The 27,806-nt window shown below is 36.3% G+C and overlaps 2 protein-coding genes and 1 long non-coding RNA gene across 7 annotated transcripts; all 3 read right to left on the bottom strand.

Annotated features, from left to right (window-relative positions):
* Positions 1–1,211: 1,211 nt before the first annotated feature.
* LOC104887244 (protein C2-DOMAIN ABA-RELATED 1) lies at positions 1,212–13,965 on the bottom strand. Of its 5 annotated transcripts, none has more exons than XM_010671842.4 (4): positions 13,812–13,965; positions 13,462–13,604; positions 8,771–8,866; positions 1,212–1,797 (listed from the first exon to the last, which is right to left on the bottom strand). In XM_010671842.4, exons 2-4 carry the CDS (start codon positions 13,585–13,587, stop codon positions 1,507–1,509), a joined length of 513 nt encoding a protein of 170 aa, XP_010670144.1. In that variant the 5' UTR covers positions 13,588–13,604; positions 13,812–13,965; the 3' UTR covers positions 1,212–1,506. The 5 variants fall into 5 exon arrangements, with proteins under 5 accessions (XP_010670144.1, XP_010670145.1, XP_010670146.1 ...); XM_010671843.3 differs by having other exon boundaries at positions 13,817–13,898; XM_010671844.4 differs by lacking the exon at positions 13,812–13,965 and adding an exon at positions 13,765–13,804.
* Positions 13,966–16,628: 2,663 nt separating this feature from the next.
* Positions 16,629–17,919, bottom strand: LOC104887245 (protein C2-DOMAIN ABA-RELATED 1). Its single transcript, XM_010671846.4, has 3 exons — positions 17,621–17,919; positions 17,420–17,515; positions 16,629–17,027 (listed from the first exon to the last, which is right to left on the bottom strand). The coding sequence occupies exons 1-3, from the start codon at positions 17,744–17,746 to the stop codon at positions 16,737–16,739; spliced, it is 513 nt and encodes a 170-aa protein (XP_010670148.1). The 5' UTR covers positions 17,747–17,919; the 3' UTR covers positions 16,629–16,736.
* Positions 17,920–20,963: 3,044 nt separating this feature from the next.
* On the bottom strand, positions 20,964–21,552 carry LOC130590577 (uncharacterized). The gene is made up of 3 exons (XR_008968427.1): positions 21,533–21,552; positions 21,186–21,422; positions 20,964–20,994 (listed from the first exon to the last, which is right to left on the bottom strand). It is a non-coding gene; the product is annotated as an uncharacterized LOC130590577 (long non-coding RNA).
* Positions 21,553–27,806: the final 6,254 nt, after the last annotated feature.

Below are 27,806 nucleotides of genomic sequence, written 5' to 3'. Positions count from 1 at the left end.
ATTTTTGAGCGCATACTTAGGTTAGTGATTGGCAGCTCCTAGATTGTAGGCAACCGAAGATGCTGCACACACACACTAACTCAACACAATATTATGGAACCTTAATATATTAAATTTGTTACATCAGTAATATAAACCGGATATCCCAAATAAGTTATAAATAACTTAATCTTGATTAAACACTTAATCAATTCTTCATAAGTTATTTAACATGTTATTTGTGAAATCTAAAGATAACTAAACTAATTAAAACTAAAAGAATAGATCTAACAAAACAAAACAAGAAAAATAAATCTAAGACATATAAAAACTACTTCTAACATAATAAACTAAAAACCGGATTAATAAACAAAAATCATGTAAACTTTAATTATATGTCATTATCAAAATAGTGAAATAACATAAAAACAAGTCTATGAGCAAATTTTATATGCGTGAGCGTGTATTTTCTAACTTGGGTGAACTTTACAGGTTTTTAGCTCAAAGAATTCAACTTCAAGAGAAAAATTGTGTCACATGTGATGTTTAACTTTTTCCTCTTTTGATGTTTTTGATTCCATTCAATGTGATTCCAAGTTGTATTTTGCTAAATTAGTAAGTAAAATTGAAATCTCAAAACCAATTACACCCTAAACCAAACCAAGGATGAGACAAACCAAGTAGGTTGGACCTCCTCAAAGTCAAGGCGGGAAACAAACTAATTACAGATTTGTAATGACAACTTTCTCACCCAATCTCTAATATTCTTAGGTATTTTCTTTGGCATTATACTATAGACTCTAGCTATAACACTATGCTGTATTCTATGCATCAAACTATGAACATTAATTACACAACCATTTCAATAATGTGATGTCAAGTTAATACAAAGTAATTTTGATCTAATTAGAAAAGGTGGTTATAGTGTCATCACTTAACTTACCAATCAGGACAAGAGGCGAAAAACAGATTTTTAGGGTTAGTTGAATCGACTATTATGTTGTTCGTCAATTATGTTCTTTATCTAGTTACAAAAGGTGGTTATAGTGTCATCACTTAACTTACCTATCGGGACAAGAGGCGAAAAACAAATTTTTACGGTTAGTTGAATCGACTATCATGTTGTTCGTCAATTATGTTCTTTATTTTGTTATACAGGTCTCCTATGGTTTCTAACATATCATAATTGTTATGTAGAGTATAAGATCAATTAAGAGAACGTGCTACCTTAGTATAAGAATCCGCTCAACACATAATATTTAAAAGTCTACTATCTAGTACAAAGATGTTCTTAAGTATTATCTTTACACATTCGAGGCATCTACTAGAACTTCTGCACATAGAGAGTTAGAGACCTTCTTAGATTACAAATACTCTTATTTTTCTTAATTAGAAAGCAATTTTGAGAGAACACCACCCGAATTACATTTGTCTTTCTTCAAAAATAAATAGAAGAATCTATATAAATGAGAGAAAACATAATTTAATTACCACATTAGAAGAACTTTGTTGGGTACTAGAAGAGGATTATGCAACTCGAGAAGTAGGGAGATCAATCCACTTCAACTCAAGCTCAACTTCACCACATTCAACATTGTGAAGTCGGAGGAACATGTTTTGGGTAACTTCCCCATCATTGAAGACTATGGAGCTGTCCTCCGAAATGGAATTTAACCTATTTGGTGTGACTTGCGTGATAATCGTACCATTTGGAATGCCTTCAACATTCGACTTTACTGCGTTTAAGAATGGCCTCAAATCAATCTCTGCTTCTCCCATTACGTCATCCGGTGAGAATGTATCATAGTCATAAACAAACTGAAATGAAAGGGAGAGCAAGAGTTAGTTAAAAACTTTTAGTGCAATTAAAATCATTAAGTATACAAAAATGGGCCTCTTCTAATGGGTATTTATGCTAGGAGATAGTCCATCTCAACACTACACCTCAAATACGTTTTTCGAATCGTAACTTTACTTGTAGCCTTTAAAAAAATAAGCGGTTACTTGTTACATTTTAAATAACTAGACTTAATTTTCAAATTATCCTTCTTGTTTGGAAAATTCTTCAAATCCTTCAGAAGTTTGACATTTTTATCACAATATTCTTCCTATTGACGTAACACTAACATGTTAGATTTCTCTCTTTCCTCAATTTTCACTTTCTCCTCGGACCTTTCTTCATGACCAAACTAGTTATATATGCACGTGATGTAAATATAAGTGGACATGTTTTTTTTTTATCTAAAATTATTTTGGTAGTGATGTAAATTATTGAGGTTCTTTTGTAGTTGTAATTATGTTTTTAAATTAAAGATGAATGATTTTTCACTGTTCAATACCGTCACTGAAAATATTGGTCGATGGTTTAATAATTTCTTTTCAGCAACTTTAGTATAGTTCTTTGAGTTCTTTAACAATTATAAATGTTAATAAACCATATTGTTTGAACTTCGTAAATATGAAATATTATGTTATCACGATATATTGCTAACTTTTTTTGGTTGAAGATTCTAATTGATTTCGTGAATTGATTGTGTTCAATCTAGTTTGTCAAGTTATTAATGGTATTGCATATTCCATTTTTGACCTATTCATATGGCAAATTTCAGTGATTCTCATTTTTCAATTTTTTATAAAAGAAAAATATTGTTTTAAGTTATTAGATGGTATTCTAGTCACTTCAAAAGAGGATATTTGTAATCCCGCATATTTTTAAGATATTTAATTAAATAGTTTTAATCAATTTGAGTAGTAAAGCTATTTAATTTCAGTAGTTAAGAGCAGAAGGGTATTTTGGTCATTTTACCAAAAGAGTATTTGAGTATTTTCACAAAGAAGTATTTTAGTCTTCTCTAGAAAGTATTTTAGTAATATTAGTAGGAAGATTATTTTGGCAATTTGATCATCAAATGTATTTTGGCAACTTGATGAGTAAGGGTATTTTAGTCTTTTGACCAAATTGACTACCACTATAAAAAGGAAAACCCTAAGTTTTCCCATCATTTTACTAGCCACAATTTCTAAAAAAAGGAGTAAGTTTGGTTTTCTCTCTCAAACACTAGTTCTTCTTCTTGCAATTTCTTCAACGATTCAAGTTCTAATCTAGTTTTTGTTTTTGAAATTTATAGGAAGATCTTGCAAATATCAAAGGGAAGCAAAGAGGTAATTATTTTTTTGAAATTTTTGGGGTTAATTTCCCTTAGTTTCTCTCCTTTTCGCCCCTCTTTGCTCGCGATTTCCGGCCACCACGGTGGTGGTTCGCCGGCGCGCTTCGACAGGAATGTGTGGGCCACTGCCGTGCCGACAGTGGTGGCAGCCGACTGGGCACAAGCGCTGCCCTGCCACTATCGCGCCAGTGGTGGTTCAGGCGGTGCGTGGTAGCACCGGTGGTTATGGTGTTTTGGGTTGTGGTTTTCGAACCACGTGTAAAAAAAATATGTTATTATTTATTAATTAATTTACAGCAGTAATTAAATTAATAAATAATTAATTTTTAAGAGGTTTTAAGTATTATTATATAGTGGGTTTTGCCTACTAGTAAAGGTTATCAAGTTTATGACTTAAAAATAGTTTTAAAGCATTTTTAAAGAAAAATCAGCTTTATTATTATTTTAAAAGTGCTGATTTTTATTTATTAGTTGGCCTTGAATTGTTGTTGGTAAGTACTAATTGATAGTAGTTTATTCTTGGTAGGTTTCAAGCATAGTAAAAGCAAGTCAAGCTTTTGACTGTTGATTTTTGTGTGTTATCAAGGTACATACACTTTGACCTTGACTTTAGTGGTTTCAAAGGTTGATTTATTTTATTGAGCATGAGAAGTAAGGAGAGGCTTATGCCTTATAATTGTTTGAGTAGATGTTGAGAACTTAGAAAGGAGATTAGGAATGAAACTTTTGAGTTATTCCTATATTTCATAAATATGTTATTGATGATTATGGGTTTTGAGCATGACTAAAGTTATTTAAAGTTATTCTTGAAGCTAGGGCTTGCATGAGAATATTTTATTGAGCAAGGTCTCATTAGAAGTTATATATTTTATTGAGCAAGGTCTCACTAGAAGTTATATTTTTTTTGTTGAGCAAGGTCTCACAAGTTTTAAAGTTATTGAGCAAGGTCTCACAAGTTTCAAAGTTATTGAGCAAGGTCTCACAAACAGTTTAATCATTGAGCAAGGACTCAATTAATTGGATCATGGATCCTTAAGAAATGACTCAAGTAGTCATTAAAGTCATAAGATGAGCAAGGTCTCAAAGAAATTAGAATTGAGTTATTTATGGTATTTGTTGCATTCACTGTTAAAGAAAGATAAGAAATGAATTTATTTGCTAATGTTATTATTATGATTGTGTCTCACATAATGGGCTTTGGCTATAAAACTCTTGAGATGGATCCCCCATGAGTATTGAACATAAGGGGGGAGTTAGTGTGAAACTATACTCCTACATATAGCTTAGCATGACGATGCTAATGCTTTTATTTTATTGAGCAAGTTTATGGAATTCCAATTATCAAGATCTTTGAGTGGACTAGGCGCCACTCGTATTATTTATCTCTGAGATGTTGAGTCTAAAGGCTCACTCTCACCCTCTTTCATTAATAACAAGCTTAAAATTCTCGAGTCAAGTTATTTAAAGTTCATGGAACTTAGTAAGAGGTGTGGCATCTCTTACACAAGGAATAGTAGCCCTTATGACTCCAAGAGGAGGACGGTGCCCGTTCATTGCCAAATAATATTAAAAAGAAGTATTCAGCAAGTTCAGTTATGTGCTTGTCGCATGTAGAGTCATAAGAAGAGCAAGCCGAAGTTTGAGGATTGCATGCATGATTATTTGCATTAGTTTAGTAGTGTTATGTACTCAGCGTTGCCAATGTATGTGTTTCTTTGTTTTCTTTTGGTTGTTGTTTTTCCTCAACGACCCTGTGATGACCCATATGGCAAGCAGAGTTTAGAGAAGAAGTTGCATGTACAAGTTCTTGGTATGCATGGGAATCATAAGCATCCGGATGGGAGTTTTAGTACACGAGTACTTTCTTACTTAAGTCATCTTGAATTTTATGTTTGGCTTTACTTGACCAATGGGGTCGAGGTTTGACTTGTTTCGAAGATGAGACTAGTATGGGATAGTCTCTGAGTTTGTAACTTATTTACATACTTTCTTATTTCAGTTGCATTAAAGTATTTCCAGTTTATTTTAAAATACTTCCGTTGTATTCTTTGATTAGCCTTAAGTATTATCATGTGTGGCATAACAATTCCCGTGATTTCTCCTAGTTTATATAAGGAGGAGTCGTAGGGGTGTTACAACATCACACCTCCTCCCTTGATTTATATAATAGAGATTTTAAACCACCAAAAATTTATTGCTCTTTCCTCACACATCCATGCTTTTCTCTCCTCCCATCTTCATATTTTTCTTCATCATCCTCTATCAACTCCATCATTTTCATTTCATATATAAACAAAGCTACTGAGAGGGAGAGGTGGTAGTTGAATTTCAGGACGTTGCACAGGGTTCGAATCCTTATCCCAACAATATATTGAGGCATTTACTTCTAGGTTGTTTAAACTTGTACCTAGGCTCTAAACTAGCGTGCCCTACACACTAGTAGCGTAGCAAGGATTACTCTTCGGATCAATTATCTTTTCTAATAAAAAAAAGACAAACAAAGCTACTAAAATTAATGGGACCAAATCAATGAAACAAGTATTGTTTGGAGTTTGTGGGTAATTAGCTTTATTATGTGTACTCCATCTTTTCTTACTTTTCTTTCTCCAAAAATAACTTATTCTTTTTCATCGACTATTATCCTAAAAGTTGAGTACAAATCAAAATAAATTAAGGGCAAGATCCGCTGAGAGGAGATCAAGGCTGGTCAAAGCATGGATTATGCACTAGGGTGCACAATGCTCATTGTGCACCCGAAAAGAACACGAACTTTTTTCAACAATTTTTCTACTTTAAAAAAGAATACACGACTTAAAATTAAAGAACGTGTAAATTTTTATTTATAAAAGAATAAAGATTATAACGAAAAGAACCTATAGTAAATGAACATCTACACTTAAGTAAAAGAACACATACTTTTTAAATTTAAATTTGAAAAAGGAATCTTAGTTGTAAAATTTAAGGAAGCAGGTAACAATATTTTTTTTTTCAATTATACTCTATAAATGATATAACGACGTAGTTTAGAAAAGGGTGCATCATGCTCTACATGCACTTGGGTACATGTACTTATTTGCGAAGGTTGGTGGGAGAGCAATGGAGTTATGATAGAGGAAGATGAGAAGGAGGAGGACAAGGAGGGTAGAAGAGAGAAAAAAATATAGAGGTGGGAGAAGAGAGAAATTAAAATTTGGGGGTTTAATGGAGGAACGGGAGGAGACATAAAAAGAGAAAATCATAACATCATTAGTGTTCCGTTAATAGGAAGGGTATCAGAAAGAATATTGAGAAAATGTCAAACTTTTAGGTAATCTAAGGAACTTCACAATTTAGAGGAGTGAGGTCAAATCTTAGGGATACATGAGCAAATTTCCTTTTTTTAGTTTTAAAAATTTATAGATTACCTTACTTTTAAATATTTACAATTATTATTGCTACCTCTTACCATATAGTTTGTCCGTTTAGAAATAATTACACCATTTGCATAGTATGTACTATTCACATCTTACACTTTGATTATCTTTGGTGATTTATATTTTAGTAAAATCATAGTCACATGTAATCTTGTTAGATTTGTCTAAATAATGCATTTTTTTTAATATTAACTTTTTATAAATTTTACTCATTGATAATTAAAGATATTAACGCTAAATTGAGCATTACAAAGAGGTTATAATAACAAATGTTGATCGTTTGAAAATGTACATAGTAATTAATCCCTCAGTCATAGGAAGATATGGGAACTTGTTGTAGCATGGTAGTTAAGGGTGATAAGTTGTAATTTGGTTATCAAATATTATTTTATTTAAAACACGTTGTAATAGGAGTTAAGGGGTTTTTTTATGGAAAGTTATAGAAAGTTGAGTCTTTTTTATATTGTTAGAGATAAAATGTGGGACAAAGCATTCTTACAAAACTAATATAATAATAGTAATGTAAAAAAGGAAAATATTCAAATTATTTTGAGACAAATAAAAATGGAAAGTGTTCAAACTATTATGGAATGGTGAAAGTTCTAATTGTTTTATTTGTACTTTTTGTAGAGGTCATAATTCAGAGGAGGACCTATATGTAAGGTATACTTTAAAATTTTTTCCTTAGGACGACTAAACAAAATAGTCATCCAAGGATGAAATTCTTTTCCTTTCAAATAAAATTTGTTCCCTAATTTTTATATTAAGTCTTTTCCTCCCATTCACTTATTTATTTTTTAAATTTCCCTCAGATTTTATTGTTAAGAAATTAAACTAACAAAAACTATTTTTAAGTTTTTCCCTTCATAAATGGTGTTCATAGAAATCATTTTCCAAGTTTTACAATACAGGCCATATATTCCGAGCATTACTAATTTTTGTATATAAAGGTACAATCTGACTTGCATAGATTCGGTCCACGTTAATATTATTGTACATCAGAAGAAAAACACGTATTATTTCTCAACAATCCACTATATCATGCATAAATCCACTATATCATGCATAAATTCACTATATATCATGCAGAAATTCACTATATCATTCGGAACATATTACATCATTTCTAAACAATTCACTATATAATTCAGAAATCTATTAAATCATGAAGAAATTCACCTATCATTCAAAAACATACAATATCATGCAGAAACTACATCATTTATGAACGATTCACTATATCATTCGGATACTCACTATATCACACAAAAACTCACTGTATCATTTAGACACTCGCTATATTATGTAAAACTACATCTTTTTATTTGTTGAAGCACATGTTACATTATATACTACACAACCTACATCTTATTGCATGTCTAACATTAAAATTAAATCTTTCACTATATTGCATATAATTTTACTATATGTTTTCTGTTAGAACAGACAATTCGCAATGACTGAAGAGAGAGAATTTCAAGACTGTGCCGTGGTAGGAGACCACTGACTTGAAAGCAATTACGGCCCGGCAACGGCGGTAATCGATCTTGGCCGGAACGCTCCCCAAGGTTAACACAATAGCCTAGACTGCCACCACTAGCAGACTAAGCTTTGGAGAAAAGCACGAAACCCAAGGAAAGAGAGAAGAAGAAGAGAAGAGGAGGAAGAGAGTGTTTGATTTGTGTGTATCTCATAAACTGATCAGAGGCACCGATTTATAGGAGAGAATCAGGCCAAGAAAACGGACGGCAATAAATGGGCGGATCACAAGGGATTGCCATCAATCCTGTAACGGTCAAAACGTTACATAATTCCAACGGTCACACACGCGCAGTCCCGAGTCCAAAACTTTAATTGAGTTAAGTTTAATCCCTAAGGCCTAAGTCCCGATGCGCATGTGTGATAGCAAGCCCAAACCAAACATGACATCTAACCACAAAAGCATCTCAAGTACTAACTCAATAATAGGAAGGAGGGAGGGAATATATAAACAAAGAGGCATTTCTCCTACAAGCAATGTGAGACAAACAACAAAAGAAGCCAAGGCTTTTCCAAACCTTAACTCCGAACATTTTCCATTAACAAAATCCACTATGTTATATATAAGTTTATTGTGTTCTATAAAATCCATTATAAAGAGTTAATATCAACTACCAATCCCGTCCATTTATGTTTTTTTTCTTCTAATAAAAGTAAGTTCAGCATACTCACAAGTTTGAGTGGTTGATTTGGATCCGTAACACAGAGAGTGAGGTCTTCATTCCACTCTGGATTAAGAGTGTTTTTAATGGTACGGGTCCTGACTTTCTGAAACAATAATTACAGAAAAAACAAGTTTCACTGAATCGAGATACAATACCATTAACAAGTTCATAATGAGAATTTTTATACTTCCTTTTTACTTGCATAGTTTCTTTTTGCATATAAACCAAGTTAAAGAGAAATATAAAGAGAGAAAAAAGACCCCCTTTTATTAAAAGAGAAAATGAGAGAATATATTGCCAAAAAACAAAAATGATGCAAATAGTACAAAATTGCCAAAAATAAAAAATGATACAAGTAATACAAAATAGAAGAAATATTGAATTATAAATATAACATGATTGTGCAGTGACATAAGAGTAGGCTTTGGATTAGGATGTTTGAGTGAGATAGTTTGCCACGTAGATATTTAAAAGAAGATCGGTTACCAAACAAATTATACTATTTAAATTCTTCTTTATCGTTTCCACTGTTACTATACGAGCTAAACTTTGTATTTTAATACTGTCTAGTATCTACCTAGTCTACTTTGAGCCTTTGATTATTGCTTGTAATTTGTAGGTAACAAAAAAATATATTCATGTGAGTAAGGATAATCATACTTGATTCATTTTGTTATGTATTTTCTCGTTTCAAAATATTTGTACCATTTTTTTTACGTTTGTCGAGACGCTTTTTTGAATGTTAATATATATGATTGCGTGTAAGTGAAATTTATAAAAAAATGATATTTGAAATTCTCGTATTGAGACAAATTTAACAAGATCTCAATTGATTATATTTTTTCTTATAGAATGTTGAGAAAATGTTTGTCAAAGTTGGCTGATGAATAGTGAAAAAATGTCAAATGATGCAACTATTTTAAAACTGAGTAAGTATCAACTTTGATAGTTTTAGGAATCTAAAATCAAAAATAATAATGCTCAAAGGTTTATCTTGATAAAGTTATGACAAAGACACACAATTTAAAGGATTATATGTGTATTCTAAATCTTAATCCTTTTTACCAACATTTATAAATTATAGACTAGGTGAAATCATAAAAAGGATTATATTTTTAGTGAGAAATTTATATGATCCTTTTATAAAAATTGTATTTTTTTTTTTTGGAAAACATATAATCCTTTTCACTGAAATCTTTAATCCTTTTCATTTCTCACCCTAAAACCCCTTATCACTTGAATTTGATTCTCTCGATATATGTATTTCTTTTTTGGGGGTGAAGTACGTGTCTAATATGAGTCTTTCAGATTCTAATGTGACAATAAACATTAGGTGCTAATTTTTTACTTTGTGCAAGTATAAGGTTCAAGTTGTGACACATGAGGATTCTTGGAGCAAAATCTCATATGATGTTAGTATCAAGCACGACTATAACATTAACCAGGAAATTCTACAAGTAGGGGTAGCATCAAATTTTATAATCTACTCTTTTCTACTTCAACCGTCCATCTCTTATCCTAATATATATTTTTCTTTTTTACTTTTATAGAATGGCGGATAAGGTTCCTTCTTGATTCCACTAATCTATAGATTTTCAAACAACATAATAGACTATGACTTTACCTAACAAACCTCCCCTCAAGCCTAATATCTTGTTCGAACCGTAAGCCTCCCTTGAGCCAAAATTCGTCCTCCATAACCTCTTTCAAGTATGAAGATGTTTTGTTTATTCCGTCGCCCCTCACTGAGACCACACTCCTCTCCTTGAGGACCTCCAGCTGACCTCCCTCAATATAAATAGCTAACCCCAAGCCATCCAATCTACCCAAAGATATGGGATTGCGATCAAGTGTCAAAACATACTTATCTCGCAGAGTTTTTTAGCCCTTCCATCACGAGTCATTATCTCAACCTCACCCAACCCCTCAACCTTTGCCTCTTTTCCATTAGGCAAGGTAATATATAATCCATCAAGTTGTTCATACAAAATAAACCACTCTTTCCTACAACACATATGTTGAAAAGATCTCGAATCTAAGATCCAACCCTCTTTAGGCCCTGTAGTCTCTTCCACCATTAGAGATGCATCAGATTCCTCCTCCAAAGCAATAGAAGCAATCTCCCTATTCATATCCTTCCTCAACGCCATTCAGTCTTACTTGTACTTAGAACACTTTTGATTGAATGTGTTCCTCCTCCTCATGGTACCAACATTTGATGTTTGGATTAGGTTTGAATTGCTCGTCTTCTTCTTGCCTTTACACTGCCATCACGAGCCTCTACTACCAAACCTTCCCCATTGTTTTCAATGATCCCTTTGTTCCATGAGTCTTGTTGCCTCAAGTAGCATCACTATGATCTCGTCCAAAGCAATAATTGTCTTACCTACAAGTAAACTAGTCATTACTGTTATATATATATATATATATATATATATATATATATATATATATATATATATATATATATATATATATATATATATATATATATATATATATAAATACTTTGTAGGGGGAGACTTCAAAAGCGAAACTGCCTTGCCTTCCTCTTCAATCTTCATATTTAAACTCGCTAATTGGGTGAGTGCACCATGTTCTCCATCTCGAGCGAATAAAGGTCTTTCCTTAAGAATAACGTGTTAGCCAAGAACTTTGACGCATACATCTTGGTCAACTTGTCCAACAAATCTTTCGGATATGTATCCTCAACAGCATTATACTTGACTTGATCTTTGGAGCAAGAGTCAACTGAATCGTGCGCGCAGTTGCATATCCTCCCACTTGTTCGCTTCCACCGCATCACGTTTCTTTTTATCCAAAGTCTTGTGCAGACCTCGATGAATAAGAACATCCTTATTGTACTTTGCCATAACGAAAAAAATTTGTCTGCGTGTTGAACAATTCCATCTTATATTTGCTCTTAAAATTCTCTATCGTTCTTGATACCACTTGTTGGTTACTAACACCACGCAAGACCACAAGAACTACAATCATATAAAATATCGAAAATAGCAAAATAACAATAAATAATTAGAGACAAGTTTTAATTATGAGGAAATTTTAGTTTCCTTCAAATTGTAGTATTAAGTATTTCCAAAATAATACAACCCCTCACTTTATGGCCTCTTCCACTCACGAGTAATTATCTCACTTGATGATTTCTTCTATTCAACAATACTTATCTCACTTGATGGTTCACTTCACTCAATGATCACAACCTTCTGTGTGTTTTCTAGTACGTCTAAACCCTTTTTATATATATTGGAAACAAGGAAACCCTATTATATTAGAATTGTAATAATTGTTCTCAAGATAATAATCTTACAAATATTATATACCAATATCTACTTACCTAAATGCTAAATAAAGTAAATCAAACAAACAAAAGAATTTGCCACGCCCAAGATCTTGCTGAGATAATTTGTCATCATTTTTTTCCCTTTAGAGGTACCTGAGGTACTAGTGGATCCCTATCTTAGGGAAATATCCACCAGGAACCTAAAACTAGTAGAATCCCCGTCTCTGGGAGAGACTACTAGATAGCTAAAGTACAAGAAAAAAGAAAAGGAAAAACTAGTTCTAGCTTCTCAAGAAAGCTTTACAGGCAAACTTCTCAAATACGCAGCAACCCCACAACGGTGGAGGAGGCAGCTTACTCGCTTCAGCTTCAAATCACCAGATTTGGAACACACGAGGTCGTTGTCCAGGTCTTTTTGGTGGCGGGACTATGGGGGACGAACCATCAAACACCAAACAGGGCACCGACAAGATCAGGGATGTATCGGTGGTGGTGGTAGATCGAATTTTAAGAATTTCGGAGCCAAGCCCGGTATGAAGGATGAGTCGCTTCAGATCTGGCCATATGGTCTCCTCGTATCGGCGTCGGAGCCACCAGTGGCGGCGGTTGGATTCAATGGCGGCGACATCAAACTGAGTAAAAGCTCGCTTCTTTGCGGCGGACGAATCTCTAGCGGAGGAGGAGGCAGAGTAGGGGGTGGTTAAGGCCGAGAGAGACTATGAAAAGAGGCAGTGGATAAGGCTGGAGAGAGAATATGTGAAAATAGGCGGTAGAGGGGCTGGGGAATTCTAGCGAGAAGGGAGAACCCCTCTCTCTAGAACTCTAGTGTACACTAATAGATAATTTGTCATCATACAAACAAAGATTCATATGCTACGTAGATCAACTCATGTACCAATTCATGGAGCAGCAACTGAAACACATGTAAACCTTAGTTCCTACCTTGATTCCTCTAGTCCATCGATTTTCAAATAATGTAATGGACCACCCTAATAACAGATGCTATTATAACAAATCAAATTATTATATTATAGGTTTTAATTAACTCTTTAAACGGAGTTTAGTCTGAGTATTTTTTATCAATTTATATAATACCACTGTAATTACGTTTGATTTCTTTTAGCGGTCAAAAAACCGGCCAGTAAATTGGAAAAGAGTAGAAAAGGCAGAGATTCAATTTCTTAGTCAAGGGAAGTTTTATGATTCCTCTTTCTCTCTAAATTTTTTTTTAAAATCTTTTTGGAGTCAATAAAGCATATCCCAAAGTCAAACTCCAATAATTAGATTAAGAGTTATGAGTTCAAACATCTCACCCAAATAAATTTGCCAAAAATCATACAAGATAAAGGACAACTAGTATTTACGACAAGTGGAGCTAGAGAGGAAAGAAGAAGAACCTGTTCGCCAAGAGCTACGATGATATAAGGATCACTGGTCTTAGAGTCACGAACGGCGAGATTAATCCCACGTTTCATTCGGATTCGAATCGCACCAATTGCGTTGCTCATCCCCGGATTCACCATTTCTTCTCTTTATTGTGCTGCAAAGGAAGATAGAAATCAATCGATCGATCAATACTCAATAGATAGATAGGTTATAGATATAAAGACTGGAACAGTTGGTTTCAACTAGGAATAAAGCATATGATGATTTGATGAGGTACAAAAGATATGACTCGTGTTTATGCGGTAACTACTAACTAGGGAAGAAGATGAAGACAATTAGACAAAGAGAATCGTATGTGAACCTCACAAGTTGGTATGTAGTACTGTAATTCTGACCAAGTCTTCTAGGACTCCAGTGGTGACCAGGTATATGTTTGTTTCCTTGGTAAAGATTGGCGGGTATAAAGAGTTAGCAGGGTATTTTTGGAATTCTATTTTATATTTCCTAATTTAGGTATATTCGCTTAAGAATAGAAACAAATGGAGAGGATTCTCATACGTGTGTATCGTGTGGCAATAATGGAACAAAAATGCAAATGAAATTTGAAATGGTTGAAAGACTACGTATAAAGTCATCATGATGAGTACTCCCAGTGCTTGCCCTTCTTATGGGTTATGAGGAGAGAGTGTAAAAGTGTTACTTCCTCGGTTTCTTAATAAGTATAACATAGAGAAAGTTGGGGAATACCAAGCAATGTAGAGAGAGAAAGTTGGGACCACAATAAAGTAAAGTAATTCAAGTGATGAAACAAAAAAGTTGTGGCCCCCTCTTGCTTTTTGGTGGCATATTTGTAATAATATTGAACTTTTTTTACCATTTTGAGCTTGGTTGCACTTATTGTGACTCTTCCAAATAAGGGAAATGTTGCACTTATTAAGAAACGGAGGTAGTATTAGTTTATTATGAGAGAGAAAAAGTTGGGCAAAAAATTGATGCTCAACTCTTCATGATGGACCAAGAAAAAGAAGAGTAAAAAAGGAATTGGAGGAAAGAGAAAATATGGTGGGGTAGGTGGAAGAGTGACAAAGTAATAAAATAATCAATGACCCCAAAATATAGGGCAACCATTGGTTGTACTCTTAAAAAAAAACCAAATTTATTTTTGAAACCTACACTAGCCGTGTTGGGCTTTGGTGGAGATTGAGCATACAAGTTCATCTTGAAGCTTCGAAGCAACGTCGTAGTTGCACGACCCAAAACGAAGCGAGGAATCCCCCTCCACCAGCTGCCCGGGAGGGCGAGACCCCAGCTCGGGTGGGCTGCTGCTGCTTGTGAAGTTTCTGCCTCAAGGCAGAAGGTTTGGGGGCCAACTTGCACCGAGCGAGTTTGTCATTGGCCCGGCCGGGCGTGTGGGCCCGGGCGGGCTGTGCCTAGCTCGAGTGAGCCTGTGTTGTTCTGTTCCTTGGGCAAAATGTGGTCAGATCTCTTCGCCCGGGCTGGCGCTTGGGCCCGAATGGACGATTCTTCGGGCCAGTCCGGGCAACCCATATCTGATGGGATTTTTTACGAATCTCTGTTTTAATCTCGGCTCTTGATTTGTATTAACCCCTAAAAGTATATAAACTCCTATTTTTATGTTTTAGGGACTCATCCATATAAAGAGAGATCAACCTAGGGTTTAGTGAAAGAGGAGAGAGAGAATAACATTAAATCTTCGATTAATGCTTGTATTGTTTATCCATTTTCGTCATTAATCAAAGGTGCTTACTTGGTGGGTTTTTTCTTCCGCTGCTCGGATTTTCCCACATTACTCGGTGTGTTTTTCATTGCTTTCTCATTTATTCTAAGTTTCATTACTTTTCATTTGATTGGTTATTAGTGGTAATTACAAGTAATTAGTTGGTTTGCTTAATCTAATACTCAACAAGCTGCGTCATGTGGGTTTCTTATGGAGTTATAATTTTTAGTGGCATATCTATGCCGTTTTTATATGTGTTATTCTCTCATGTGTGGGTTTAGTTTAGTTGTCGACTCTGCTTGGTTAATTTGCAAAGCTCTACTACCAGCATAGGGTGCTTTTTAATACCATTGCCCCAAGTTTCTTTTGCAAGGCTTTTGCGTCTGATGGGATATGAGAAGGGTCACATATGTGTGTAGCTTGACCCTTGAATGTGTAGCCTGTAGGTGCTCATTTAGTTTATTGAGGTATAAACTACCCTGTCGCATTCTTGCGACAATGTGGCACTGAACTCCCTCTAATATTTGTTTAAGAACAGATATCATTGTTTAAGGTGGTTTAACTCCTTTTCATTATTTTTGAATGTTCCATTTTGTTGCTTTAACATGAAGGAAAATTCCACATGCCTCTGCTATCTAAACAAGTGTACCGAGAAGTAGGACGTCATAGTTACTTTGTTCGCTTAGGGTAGGATAATCGGTGATAAGATTGAGCAACACGAGTAGTCCACATCTGCTATGTACACTAACACTAAAGGGGCGAGTACATCTAAGACTTCTGCCGGAGGTTCAAACAAGAAGCTCAAGAGAGATCGTCTAGCAGATGTCGTTAGTAGTTGGTGGAGTCTCTCAATGAGTATGTGAGTAAAGTGCAAGGCCCTCCGAAATCAAGTTCCCTAGAGATCTACACTGTAATCTTTAGTGTTGTTGGGATTTCGCGTCAACAAGGGCTAAATGCTATGACACGATTCATGAATAAGACGATAGATGACTTCTTATGTTAAAACATTTACCGGAAGAGTAAAAGTTAATTACACGTCCACAATATCAAATATCGCTCACTACAACATGTAATAATTGCTGGCAAGAGTATAAGATGAGTCAATGAAACACCTACACAATATCAGAGTTCCTCCCTATAAAATGTGACAATTGTTTTTAAGAGTTAAGTTTACCTAAGCGAAAACACCTCCACATTATCAAAATATGGCTCACTATAACATATTTAAAATCTTGTAAACAATTTAATTAGCTAACAAAATGTACTTATGAGGTATTATTATTTTATACATTCGGCACAACTATTACTACAACTTCATGGGGTGACCCTTGGATAGAATAGAACTTTTCATAAGTTCCTAGATTAGATGAATTAAGCACAATCTTTTCTTGAGAAAAAATGGCCCTAATTGTCATTCGCTTTTCTTCAAAAACAAAATAATTAAAGAATAAATAAACTTTTTTATACAGGAGATCTACATAATTTATGTACCACATTGCTGGACCACTTGGTTATGTACTAGATTACAACTAAACTAGGCTAAGAGGATTACACAGCTCGAGAACTAGGGAGATCAATCCACTTCAACTCAAGTTCTATCTCCCCACATTCAACGTTGCGAAGTCGAAGGAACATGTTTTGGGTGACTTCACCATCACCGAAGATTATGGAGCTGTCCTCTGCAATGCAATTCAGCCTGCTTGGTTGGACTTGTGTGAGAACGGTCCCGTCTTCAATGCCTTCAAGATTCGACTTCACTGCCTTTATGAACGGCCTCATATCAACTTCTGCCTCTCCCATTCTATCGTCCGACGAGAATCTATCGTAGTCATAAACGTACTGAATTGAGAAGGAGAAGAGCAATGGTTAGTTAATATATATATATTAGGTGCAACTGCAATCATCAAGAACAAGTATGGGCCTCTTATTTTTGGAGATAGTTTGGTGATAGGACGAGTAATCCATCAAGTTTACATCTTAATTCTCTCACTTTTTTCGATGTAGAATAAGCTCATATGTCGATTAACACCTTAAGAGAATCGAAGCCCAAAGTGTCTCTAGAGTCTAGAGGGGACTTTTTTAACAAATTGTTATTCATGGAAAATCATTTTACATGTCTAGCCACTTGATCAATGATCATATTGCTATCTAGTATTTCTGATTCATCCCTATATATATTTCTCTATGAATGTTTTTCATGGAAAATCATTCTAAAAGTTCAACATACTTACAAGTTTAAGTGGTTCATCTGGATTCGTAACACAAAGAGTAAGGTCTTCATTCCATACAGGAAATAGAGAGTTCATCATGGTACGGGTCTTGAGTTTCTGAAATAATTGCAAAAATACAACGTAAGTTTCAATATATCATCTATATAAGTTCATAGTAATTCAATTATAAATGTATTGTCTAGTAATAGATGAGTAGGCTACCTGTTGACCAAGAACTACTATAATGTAAGGATCGCTGCTCCTAACATCACGAATGGCTAGATCAATACCACGTTTGATTCGAACTCGAAGAGCACCCATTGAGTTGCTTATTATGTGATTCGCCATTTCTTTTTCTTGTGCTTGCTGCTCTGGAGATATGAATAGATCAATATTGAGAAGAAAAGAGAACCTGTTTCAAGTGTGGGAAGTTTATGATTTATGTAGAGAAAGAAGATGAGCCATTTATTTATAAGGATGTCATAGAAAGACAATAAAGAGATTGACAAGTTGCTATGTAATATGATGTAACTCTGACCAAGTCTCTAGAACTCCAGCATAGACCAAGTTGTTTTATTATTTCCTTGGTTATGGGAGGACACTATTGCGGGTAAGTCCAAGATATTGACGAGTATAGAGTCAAAAAATGGATATTGCTAGTATAATGTCATAATTCTGTGTTGAAGAAGAATTAAATGGTAAAAGAATACAGTTATTGTTGGGAAAGCTTTAGTGATCATCTTAAAGATGACCACCAAAGTCAAAGCAACAAGTTTGCAACCACACATTTTCCCGATTCATTAAACCCTTTTATCTTCATCTTATCCCGTTATTTCTTAGAAAAAAAGCTAGTTTGATAAATCTAAATCCAAATTCTAGAAACACCCATATTATTATCTGCAAATATTGAGACTCTTGGTTATAGTAAACGAAAAAAACAAATTCTTATACGTGGCTATGAAGAATAAACATATAATTAGTTAGTTTTAGTTTCTGTTATTTCTGTTGTTGTAAATAACAAGAAGTTAGTTACTTCTTAGTTGCTTCTTCTAACTGATTTTCATCTCTCTTCTCTATTGTATCTTGAGTATAAAAGGATGTAAGTTCTATTCATTCAATAGTAAGAATTACATCTCACACTTCTCTCTATATGGATTTTTAATTTGATTCTACCTTTTATCTCTCTAAAACTCTTGTAAGAGTTCTCTGGTTTTCATGGTATCAGAGCAGTGTTGATCATCCTTAGATCAATTGCTTAAAATCAATTTGAAAACCTTCAAATTCTTGCAAATATGGTGGAAATCATACAGAAATCTGGTGAACAACATGAAAAACAACAGAATTCTTTGAATTCTTCAAATTATCACAATGTAAGTGTTGCTTACAATGATCCTTATTTCATAACTAGTTCAGATCAAACTGTGAACAAGCTTGTTGCTGTAAATCTCACTGGAAACAATTTCATTAGCTGGAAACGAAATGTTAAGAGAGCTTTGGTTGCTAACAACAAATTAGGATTTCTTGATGGAAGTCTTCGTAAACCTGATGAATCTGATAAAGATTACAATCGCTGGATGAGATGTGATTATTTGCTAACATGTTGGTTAGTAAATTCTATGAGTGAAGAAATTGGTGAAAACTTTACATTTGTTGAAACTTCTGCTCAATAATGGCGTGAGATTTGTGAATGTTATGGTCAATGTAATGGACCTCAGATTTATCAATTGAAACGAGAAATAGATAATCTCAGGCAAGAGAATCAATCTATTATGAACTATTATGGAAAATTGAAGAGATGTTGGGATGAACTACAGAATTTGCGAAGTTTTCCTTCTTGCACATGTGGAATTTTATCCAAATCACTAGTGGAAAAAAGAAGTAGGGCTGCGCTTTTTGAGGGTAGCCCTTTCCATAGCAGCCCTTCACTTTTCAAGTAGGGCTGCGCAAGTCCAGCGCAGCCCTTCAAGTAAGAAGGGCTGCGCTAGTTCTAAAAAGCGCAGCCCTTGTGTGAAAGAAGGGCTGCGCTTTTTAGAACTAGCGCAACCCTTCTTTCATAAAAGGGCAGCCCTTCTATGAAAGAAGGGCTGCGCTTTTTGAACTAGCGCAGCCCTTCAAACATAGAAGGGCTGCGCTAGTTCAAACTAGCACAGTCCTTCTTACTTGAAGGGCTGCACTAGTTTGAACTAGCGCAGCCCTTCTCCTATTTTTTTTTTTTGTATATAATTCTGCACACACAGCCCTGCTGCATGCTGCATGCTGCATGCTGTTCCAGACCTGCACACACAGCCCACCCACTGCCCCCACCCCCAGCCCCCACCCACTAGCCCACCCCACCAGCCCACCCACTGCCCACCCCACTCCCCACCCACTGCCCACCCCCAGCCCCACCCCACTGCCTCTGCCCAGCCTCCACCCACTACCCACCCACTGCCCACCCACCAGCCCACCCCTGCACCCCATCCACAGCCCACCCACCCCCACCACCCACCCCACCCAAAACCTCCCTTGGACAAAAAAAAGCGCAAATTAAAATACGATAATATATGACAAGTGGAGAAAGGTAATAATTAACTTCATATATATTTAATAATGTAAAAAGTGTACTTAGGATTGATAAAAACTTTTACATTCGGGCTAAATCTCATCCTATGCAATCATCGTAATGTGGGACGCCAACTTATCCCGAACTTCATCCAATTTCTTCTTTGGTGAAGTTCCTCAAACGTGGTGTGGAATTCGCATAAACCTTGCAAAACAACCAAGGAATAAACACACATATAAGAATTCATCATTTTACCGTAGGTTAGTACTCTAAAAATGACATATACCTCTCCGAAATTCAATCAAAATCAAATGCAAGCCTAAAAGTCTACACACTAGTTATAATATATCTCATATAATCATGTTCAAAGAGAATTTGGGGTTAAATCACTCCATAAGTACATTTTGGGAGCGAAAAGGCCACCTTCTTGTACCGGACACTAAAATTCACCAAAGATGCAATAAATGACATGTTAGATGTGTATTATGTGTTTCTATTTTTTGGATGCAAAAATTACTCATACTACCTCGACTAAATACCAAACAGGACGTTTTCCTTGTCGAAGTCCAGATGCACTACGCTTCTTCATCACACTATATCAATAGATTATTATAAGATTAGATGTACATTTAATATTTAATAAGCTAAGTGTGCATATAGTTTCGATTAGGCTACCTATTTAACAATGATTTGACTAGTAAGGACCGTATTGTTCCTTTACGCAAAGAATCAAAGTGGTAGACTTCGTTACGTGACAAACATATTGCAATAAGTGTCCAATGGTTCCTACAACAATTAAAATTGTTATTCTTATCGTAGAACAACTAATAGGTAGGTCAATTAATTAATTAAAAAGTGAGTTTAAGAAGCATACGATTCCAATGTAAGGAAGGAAGAATGATCTTAATCCAATACGAGAACATGCGTTCAAAGATTCCTTGAGATATGCTTTCACCTCCTCTTCGTTTTTTACGCAACTGTTATCTCGTACAAAGCTTGGACATAACCAACCAAACATTGGCTACTAGATCGCCTCAAATCATTGTATAATAGCCTGAGAATTCATATTGATACAAATAAAACTTACTTATTATAGAAGTTATTATTAGTTGGATTGAATACTACTTAATTAAGGCATATATGTATATTTATTAATTTAAATATACTAATAAAGTATTACCTCATGAATGTTTGTATCATGGAAACATTCAACTCGTCCCCAAGTAAGAATTCTTTAATATCAACCTTAGAAATAAAGGTCGATGTTTCCTCAATGTAGTGGAATTGGTGGTCCGACAACTTAATCTCAATCATTGCTTCATCGTTTGCATCGTTAACGCACTCATGTAGCCAGAAGCACGGTTGAGTAAGGCCTTGCACCACCTCCATATCCGTAATGAGTGGAGACTTTGCCGTAGAAACATTTACTTGGGCACGTCGGCCTCCCTGAGGTGAAGCTACCTTCTTTCCCTTCCTGTCGGCCTTCCCCGAACCCTAGTAATTAGTTAAATTAAAAGATATTACTGACAATCATATATAGGAACTATAAAAAGAAAACTATATATGTATATAACTTATGTTAGACATTGTACCTGATCTGATAACCGCACCAATATGCACGCGGCCATAGAATATAACTGCAAGGGCATCAAAACAATAACTATACACCAACTCCTGCATTCGCAGCGGAAAAGGGAAATGCTTCGAAACCAGGCACAATGTCTGAAACGCTGACCACATAGTGAATATCAGCGACTGGCTGGTTTGTGCAATCGTACCCGGTCCCTAGGGGGCTGTACAGATCCATAAGCCACGATAATGAAACTACCATGACCATCTCTTGATTTTAGTAGCTCACATGGTGTCTCTACCTTTAAAAAAAAAACTCTATTCATAGTTAGTTTATGAAACAACATATTTAAGAACAATAGTTGTGATATTAAATGATTACCGTGAACTCCGGATATGGATGAGGCTGCGTAGGAACAGGCTGCGTAGGAACACCGCCCTGCGGGAAAGCACCAAAAGTCGGTAAGCCCATCTGCGCCAAAATGGCGTTGAAATTCTGAGTCATCTCCGCTCTCACCTCCTCCCGAAGCTCGACTTTCATAGCCTCCACATCTATGGTAGCTGCTGAATTGACACTAGAGGCACTGGATCTTGACGTAGAGGTGTATTGATCACCATACACCTTTCTCACCCCGAGGCGGACACCTCCTACGCCCCTCACACGTCCATATTGGTCCCGTCCTAGAGTCTCGTGTAAGGCATCAACTTGTCCTCTAGGAGTGAACTCACCAGTTATATTATTATGTAAACCTTATCAAAAACGTATAATATGTACTTACAATGGCATTAGCTATCTGTTTTGTTGCGGGATCAGGTATGACTCTCTGTCCCTTTGCATCAACCTCATGCATGGAACACCACCAATCGAGCGCTCTATCTGGTTGCCGCTGTGCAACTGTCGTCGTAGAGCTAGTGCCCGATGTCGTGGTCGACGCAATCGTGGGTAATGGTTGTACATCCACGATTCTCTCGCTTGACCATACGACTGAGCACCCAGATGGTGATAGTGCTTCCTACCTTTTGCATTCGCGCTATTTTTAAACCATATGCCTGAAACATACAAATATAAACAAAGGTTAGATATGATGTTATACAATAATATTGGATCTAAAAGTATTTAATCTTAGCTAGTAAAAAATTCTTACAATACCTTCTGGGTTGTTTTTTTTTGACAAATGCATACCACTCCTCGGCTGTGATATGCCTCCATATCTGATATGGAAGCTTGGAGGGCTCCTCAAATGATGTGCCCTGTGAAGCCTCAGAAGAAGGTGTTGCTCCCCCATCGTAGATCTTCTTCTTCTTTGTTCCGCCGACTTTTCTCCTCTTCGTGATCCACCCCGACACTAAGCTTGGCTTGAAGTCTCGGAACCTCTGGGCAACCTCGGATAGAAACAAATCCTTCTTCGCTTCATCATTTGGAATATTGAATTGATTCTACAAAGAACGCATTTCACAAATTAGTAATATTACATAGTATATTTAACTAAAGTGTTAAGATTCTAAACGTAAATGTACGCGAATCTTACCATAGTATCTTCCCAATCATCTTCTTCAAAGTCTCGGGACCTCTTTCCATGAGTGAGAATGGAGAGCTTAATGCATGCAAATCCCAACTTGCATGGCATACTTTTGACGCCAACTTTCCACAAGGTTGCCCCAAATCATCGTAATCCAAAGTCATTAGGGTGTGTTTCCCTAGTGACTTTGTAGGTCCCCTTCCTTTCGTCTTTTTCGTGTCCAAGTTCTTACTTGGCTTTTGTAAACCTTTTTCTTCACGGCGAGCCAACACATTAACGCCTAACAATCTACATACTAGTTACATTATACATCATATAATCATGTTCAAAGAAAATTTGGGGTTAAATCACTCGATAAGTACGATTTGGGAGCGAAAAGGCCAAAATAGGCCAAATAGGCCGGAAATGGCCTTTTCGTTCCCGAAATGCAACCAACAACAAATTAAAGCCTAAAATCTACATACTAGTTACATTATACATCATATAATCATGTTCAAAGAAAATTTGGGGTTAAATCACTCGATAAGTACGATTTTGGAGCGAAAAGGCCAAAATAGGCCAAAATGGAGAAATTACACGCCTGAGTTTATGTCTCATGATTTATTGACTTCCGCCTTTCACAGGATCCTCAAGTACATTATCCCTTCCGTGTGATCTACACGCATATAGTTCTCCGACATATTTACATCATCTTCCACACAATTTCAGGATAGGTAAAAGGGGGGAGGTCTCAAATGCATCATATTCTTCCTCATTATCAACATCACCAATACCGAGGATACTCCTTTTACCAGGTACAACAATTGACCACTTATGATCAGCAGGATCAGTTACAAAAAATACTTGCTTGACTTGTGATGCAATTACAAATGGCTCCTCAGTTTCACGTAGACGACTAAGGTCAACAAGAGTGAAACCGCAAGGATCATCGTTTCTTACACAACGTCGATTATTGTCAACCCACGTGCAACACAAGAGGCAAATATTAAAAGTACAGTAGTCCAGCTCCCATATTCTTGTATTCGCCCATAATAGTTGCTTTCAGCATGTACAGGCGACTTATCTTTCGAGCTTGCATATTGTGTAGACGACGCCACAAGTGAAACACCACTATTTTGTTGCGATCTTGACTTGAGATCTTGACGTTCAGTCCAAAACGTATACCCATTAATATCATAACCCTCATAAGAGCGTACAGCTTCACGAGGACCAAATGCTAACCACTTGACTGTTTCAGGAACACTTTCATCCAAATCATTGAGTACTTTTTATGAAACCAATCAATGAAAGTCTTGTTATGCATTTGCGTCAATGCCCTCACTCCTTTTCCAGGATTGCTAACACGTAATTCCTCCATATGTTCACTTAAATAAGGATGGACATCTGGTACGTGATGCAATACAAATAAGTGAGCTTGTTTACGCTTTTCTACGGAAGGTGTGATCAATTTTGAACCAATTGTACCCTTGCCCTCAAGTCTGCCCTCGTGTCGGGATGTCGGAAGTCCAACAGGATCAACACTAGCAAAATACTCAGCCACAAAATTACTGATCTCTTCACCCACAATCCCTTGAATTATACTACCTTCTGGTTGTGCAGGATTCCGAACTTTATCCTTCAAAGTTCCCATATATCTCTCAAAAGGATAGCACCACCTCAAAAACACTGGACCACACAGCTTAATTTCTCGAACTAGATGGACAATGAGATGGACCATAATGTCAAAGAATGCGGGGGGGAAATACATCTCAAATTTGCATAGAGTTTCAACTACTCTGGACTGCAAGGAATCGAGGGTCGACGGGTCTAGGACTTTGCTGCAGATTGAATGAAAAAATGAACACAGTTCTGTAATGGTGTGCCTCACATGCTTTGGAAGTATCCCACGAATTGCAATCGGTAAGAATACTTGCATCATGACATGACAATCGTGCGATTTCATACTCGATAACTTCAACTCACCATTTAAGGTAACAAAGCGCTTCATATTCGATGAGTAGCCAGTAGGGACCTTAATGCCATACAATGACTCGCAAAAAATCCGTTTCTCTGCACGCGACATCGTGTAGCAAGCTGGTGGCAAATAATTCTTCTCCGAATCCTCCACCTTTTTACTTTTCTGAGTTTCATCATCATCAACCCTTTCCTCCCCTCTTTTCTTCTTCCTTCCGTCCCTTTTCTGAGCCCACAACTCTGGTCGAATCCCCTCTTTTTCCAAGTAAAGTCGTGACGCCTTAACATCTTTTGTCTTGCCCGGAATATTCATAAGTGTCGCGATAATAGCTTCACAAACATTCTTCTCTATGTGCATGACATCCAAACAATGTCTGACCTTTAGATCTTTCCAATATGGGAGTTTCCAAAAAATGGACTGTTTTTTCCATAATCCTGTAGGTCTATCAACCTCACTAGCAGGTTTACCAAAGACTGTTTCAATGCCCTTCACCTGATTATAAACTTCAGTACCAGTTAATGGTCTATGAGCAACTTCTTCTTCAACCGTCCCATCGAATGCCTTCTTCTTAAACCGATAGGGATGGTCGCGGCTGAGGAGCCTTCGTGTGCGCATATACACATGTTTGCAGCCCTTAAGGTGTGTAGATTTCATGTCATCTAAACAAATCGGGCAAGGTTGTTTTCCTTTAGTCTTATACCCAGATAAGTTCCCATAAGCTGGATAATCGTTCATAGTACAAAAAAGCATGGCACGCAGAGTGAACATCTCATTAGCATACGCATCAAATACTAACACTCCTTCGTTCCACATCTTCTGTAAATCTTCAACAAGCGGCTGAAGGTATACATCTATGTCATTTCCAGGTTGTTTGGGCCCCGATATAAGAAGCGACAACATCATGTACTTGCGTTTCATGCACAACCAAGGAGGCAAGTTGTAAACCACTAAAACTACTGGCCATGTACTATGCTGCGAGCTGAGATTGCCAAAAGGGTTCATGCCATCCGTACATAATCCAAGCCTCAGATTCCTATCCTCATTACCAAATGACTTATGCACCCTGTCGATAGTTTTCCACTCAGGCGAATCAGCCGGATGCTTGAGCAGACCGTCTTTCTTCCTACGATCTGCATGCCACCTCAAATTCTTCGCATCTCCTTTAATTGAGAACATGCGCTTAAATCTAGGTATTATGGGTAGATACCACAACACCTTGGCTGGTGGTCCTTCACTACCTCCAGCTCCTTCACGCTTGTACCTCGACAATCCACAACGTGGACACTCATGTAAATGCTCATACTCATTACGATAAAGCACACAATCGTTAGGACAAGCATGTATCCGCTCGTACTCTAAACCCAAAGGACACATCAGCTTCTTCGCATAATAGTACGACTTTGGCAGTTCATTTCCATCAGGGAGCATCTCAGCTAAAACTTCCAACAACGATGTGAAACTAGAGTCCGTCCAACCAGCGTTCGACTTAATGTTGAACAGTGTTACCACCGCGGAAAGTTTGGTGTACTTTGTACAACCTGGATACAACGGCTTTTCAGCAGCCTGAGACATAGACTCAAAAATACGAGGTCGTCTACACGACTGATCTTCAACCTCGTGTATCATCTCGTCTACCCGATCCCTATCATCATCTCCAAATTCATCATCCAAATTCTCATCCCCTAACTCATCATCATCCTTCTTTTTTTCTTCACATACATCATTCTTTACTCCAGAGCTTCCCATATACCTCCCCTGCTCACCATGCCAAATCCATACGTGGTATTGAGGCCTAAACCCACGGCGAAAGACATGCTCCCTAACCACATGTATACTACTAACCTTGCTCACATTTCTACAATCCAAACAAGGACAATAAAAGTCGACTGCTCCAGAGGATGTTTGATATTCTAATGCACTTCTACAGAATTCCAGACCCCATTCACAAACTCAATCGATTCACGACTACCATACATCCAAGTACGATCCATCTCATTCAAGAAGACCACCTCTAATAATTAAACACAACATTCATTATAATGCATCAATCATTATTAAAGTACACACACTCACATATTCAAATCACACACGTATACAACAAGCTAAGATAGTCACATGTTCAATTGTATGCATGCAGTCAAAGGTCCTTATCACTCCAACCTAACCCATCCTTGGACGTCTAATCTCACTAGTGAATATATGCCAACTTTTCAATTCTAAGGAAAATCCGGCAGCATTTCCCTACAGTTCTCCAAGTACACAATGTAGATAATTGCTTATCTACATATGTACCCAGAGAACAATGTAGCGAAACGATAAGCCAAGATTTTCCTCAGAATTGAAAAGAAGACACACATTCACCACCTAAGTGAGATCAAACGTCCAAGAACAGTCCCAAACCGGGGACTATTCAAGACTTACTCCTAATGAGTAAGTCTTGAACGGGTATCTAGGCATATATGATGATGATTCAAACAATTTGTAGATTTCATATATAGCTAAATCACATTGCGTTTTCATACAATCTCATATCAACAAATAATATATATACATTATAAAAAATACATATCTATACATTCAATAAATTATCAACTCTTAATCAATTTGAAGCACATAACAACTTTGTCTACATGTTAAAGTAGTTACCTCTTATCACCAACGACGAGCAATGAAGAGAGAAAAAGATAGTTGGACCTTTAATCTGCCTTCCTAAGCCTCTTCTTCCTAACATTAACAAAACCCACATTGCACATTAATCATTTAATTCAATAATTAAGAAAAAACAAAAGTAACTTAAAAACAAAATTAATTCATACCTAATTA

The sequence above is a fragment of the Beta vulgaris genome, chromosome 2, assembly GCF_026745355.1.
Source record: "Beta vulgaris subsp. vulgaris cultivar EL10 chromosome 2, EL10.2, whole genome shotgun sequence".
Taxonomy (NCBI): Eukaryota; Viridiplantae; Streptophyta; class Magnoliopsida; order Caryophyllales; family Amaranthaceae; genus Beta; species Beta vulgaris.
The sequence above is the reverse complement of the archived record's forward strand: the minus strand, read 5'-3'. Positions and strand labels throughout refer to the sequence as shown.

What these genes read in the sequence shown, in the direction of transcription:
- LOC104887244 (XM_010671842.4), bottom strand. Translation starts at nt 13,587, where the DNA reads ATGGTGAATCCGGGGATGAGCAACGCAATTGGTGCGATTCGAATCCGA. An exon ending in TCGTAGCTCTTGGCGAACAG is followed by an intron (nt 8,867 to 13,461) that starts GTTCTTCTTCTT and finishes TTATTGTTTCAG; the next exon opens with AAAGTCAGGACCCGTACCAT. An exon ending in CAAATCAACCACTCAAACTT is followed by an intron (nt 1,798 to 8,770) that starts GTGAGTATGCTG and finishes CTTTCATTTCAG; the next exon opens with TTTGTTTATGACTATGATAC.
- LOC104887245 (XM_010671846.4), bottom strand. Translation starts at nt 17,746, where the DNA reads ATGGCGAATCACATAATAAGCAACTCAATGGGTGCTCTTCGAGTTCGA. An exon ending in TAGTAGTTCTTGGTCAACAG is followed by an intron (nt 17,516 to 17,620) that starts GTAGCCTACTCA and finishes CAATTATTTCAG; the next exon opens with AAACTCAAGACCCGTACCAT. An exon ending in CAGATGAACCACTTAAACTT is followed by an intron (nt 17,028 to 17,419) that starts GTAAGTATGTTG and finishes TTCTCAATTCAG; the next exon opens with TACGTTTATGACTACGATAG.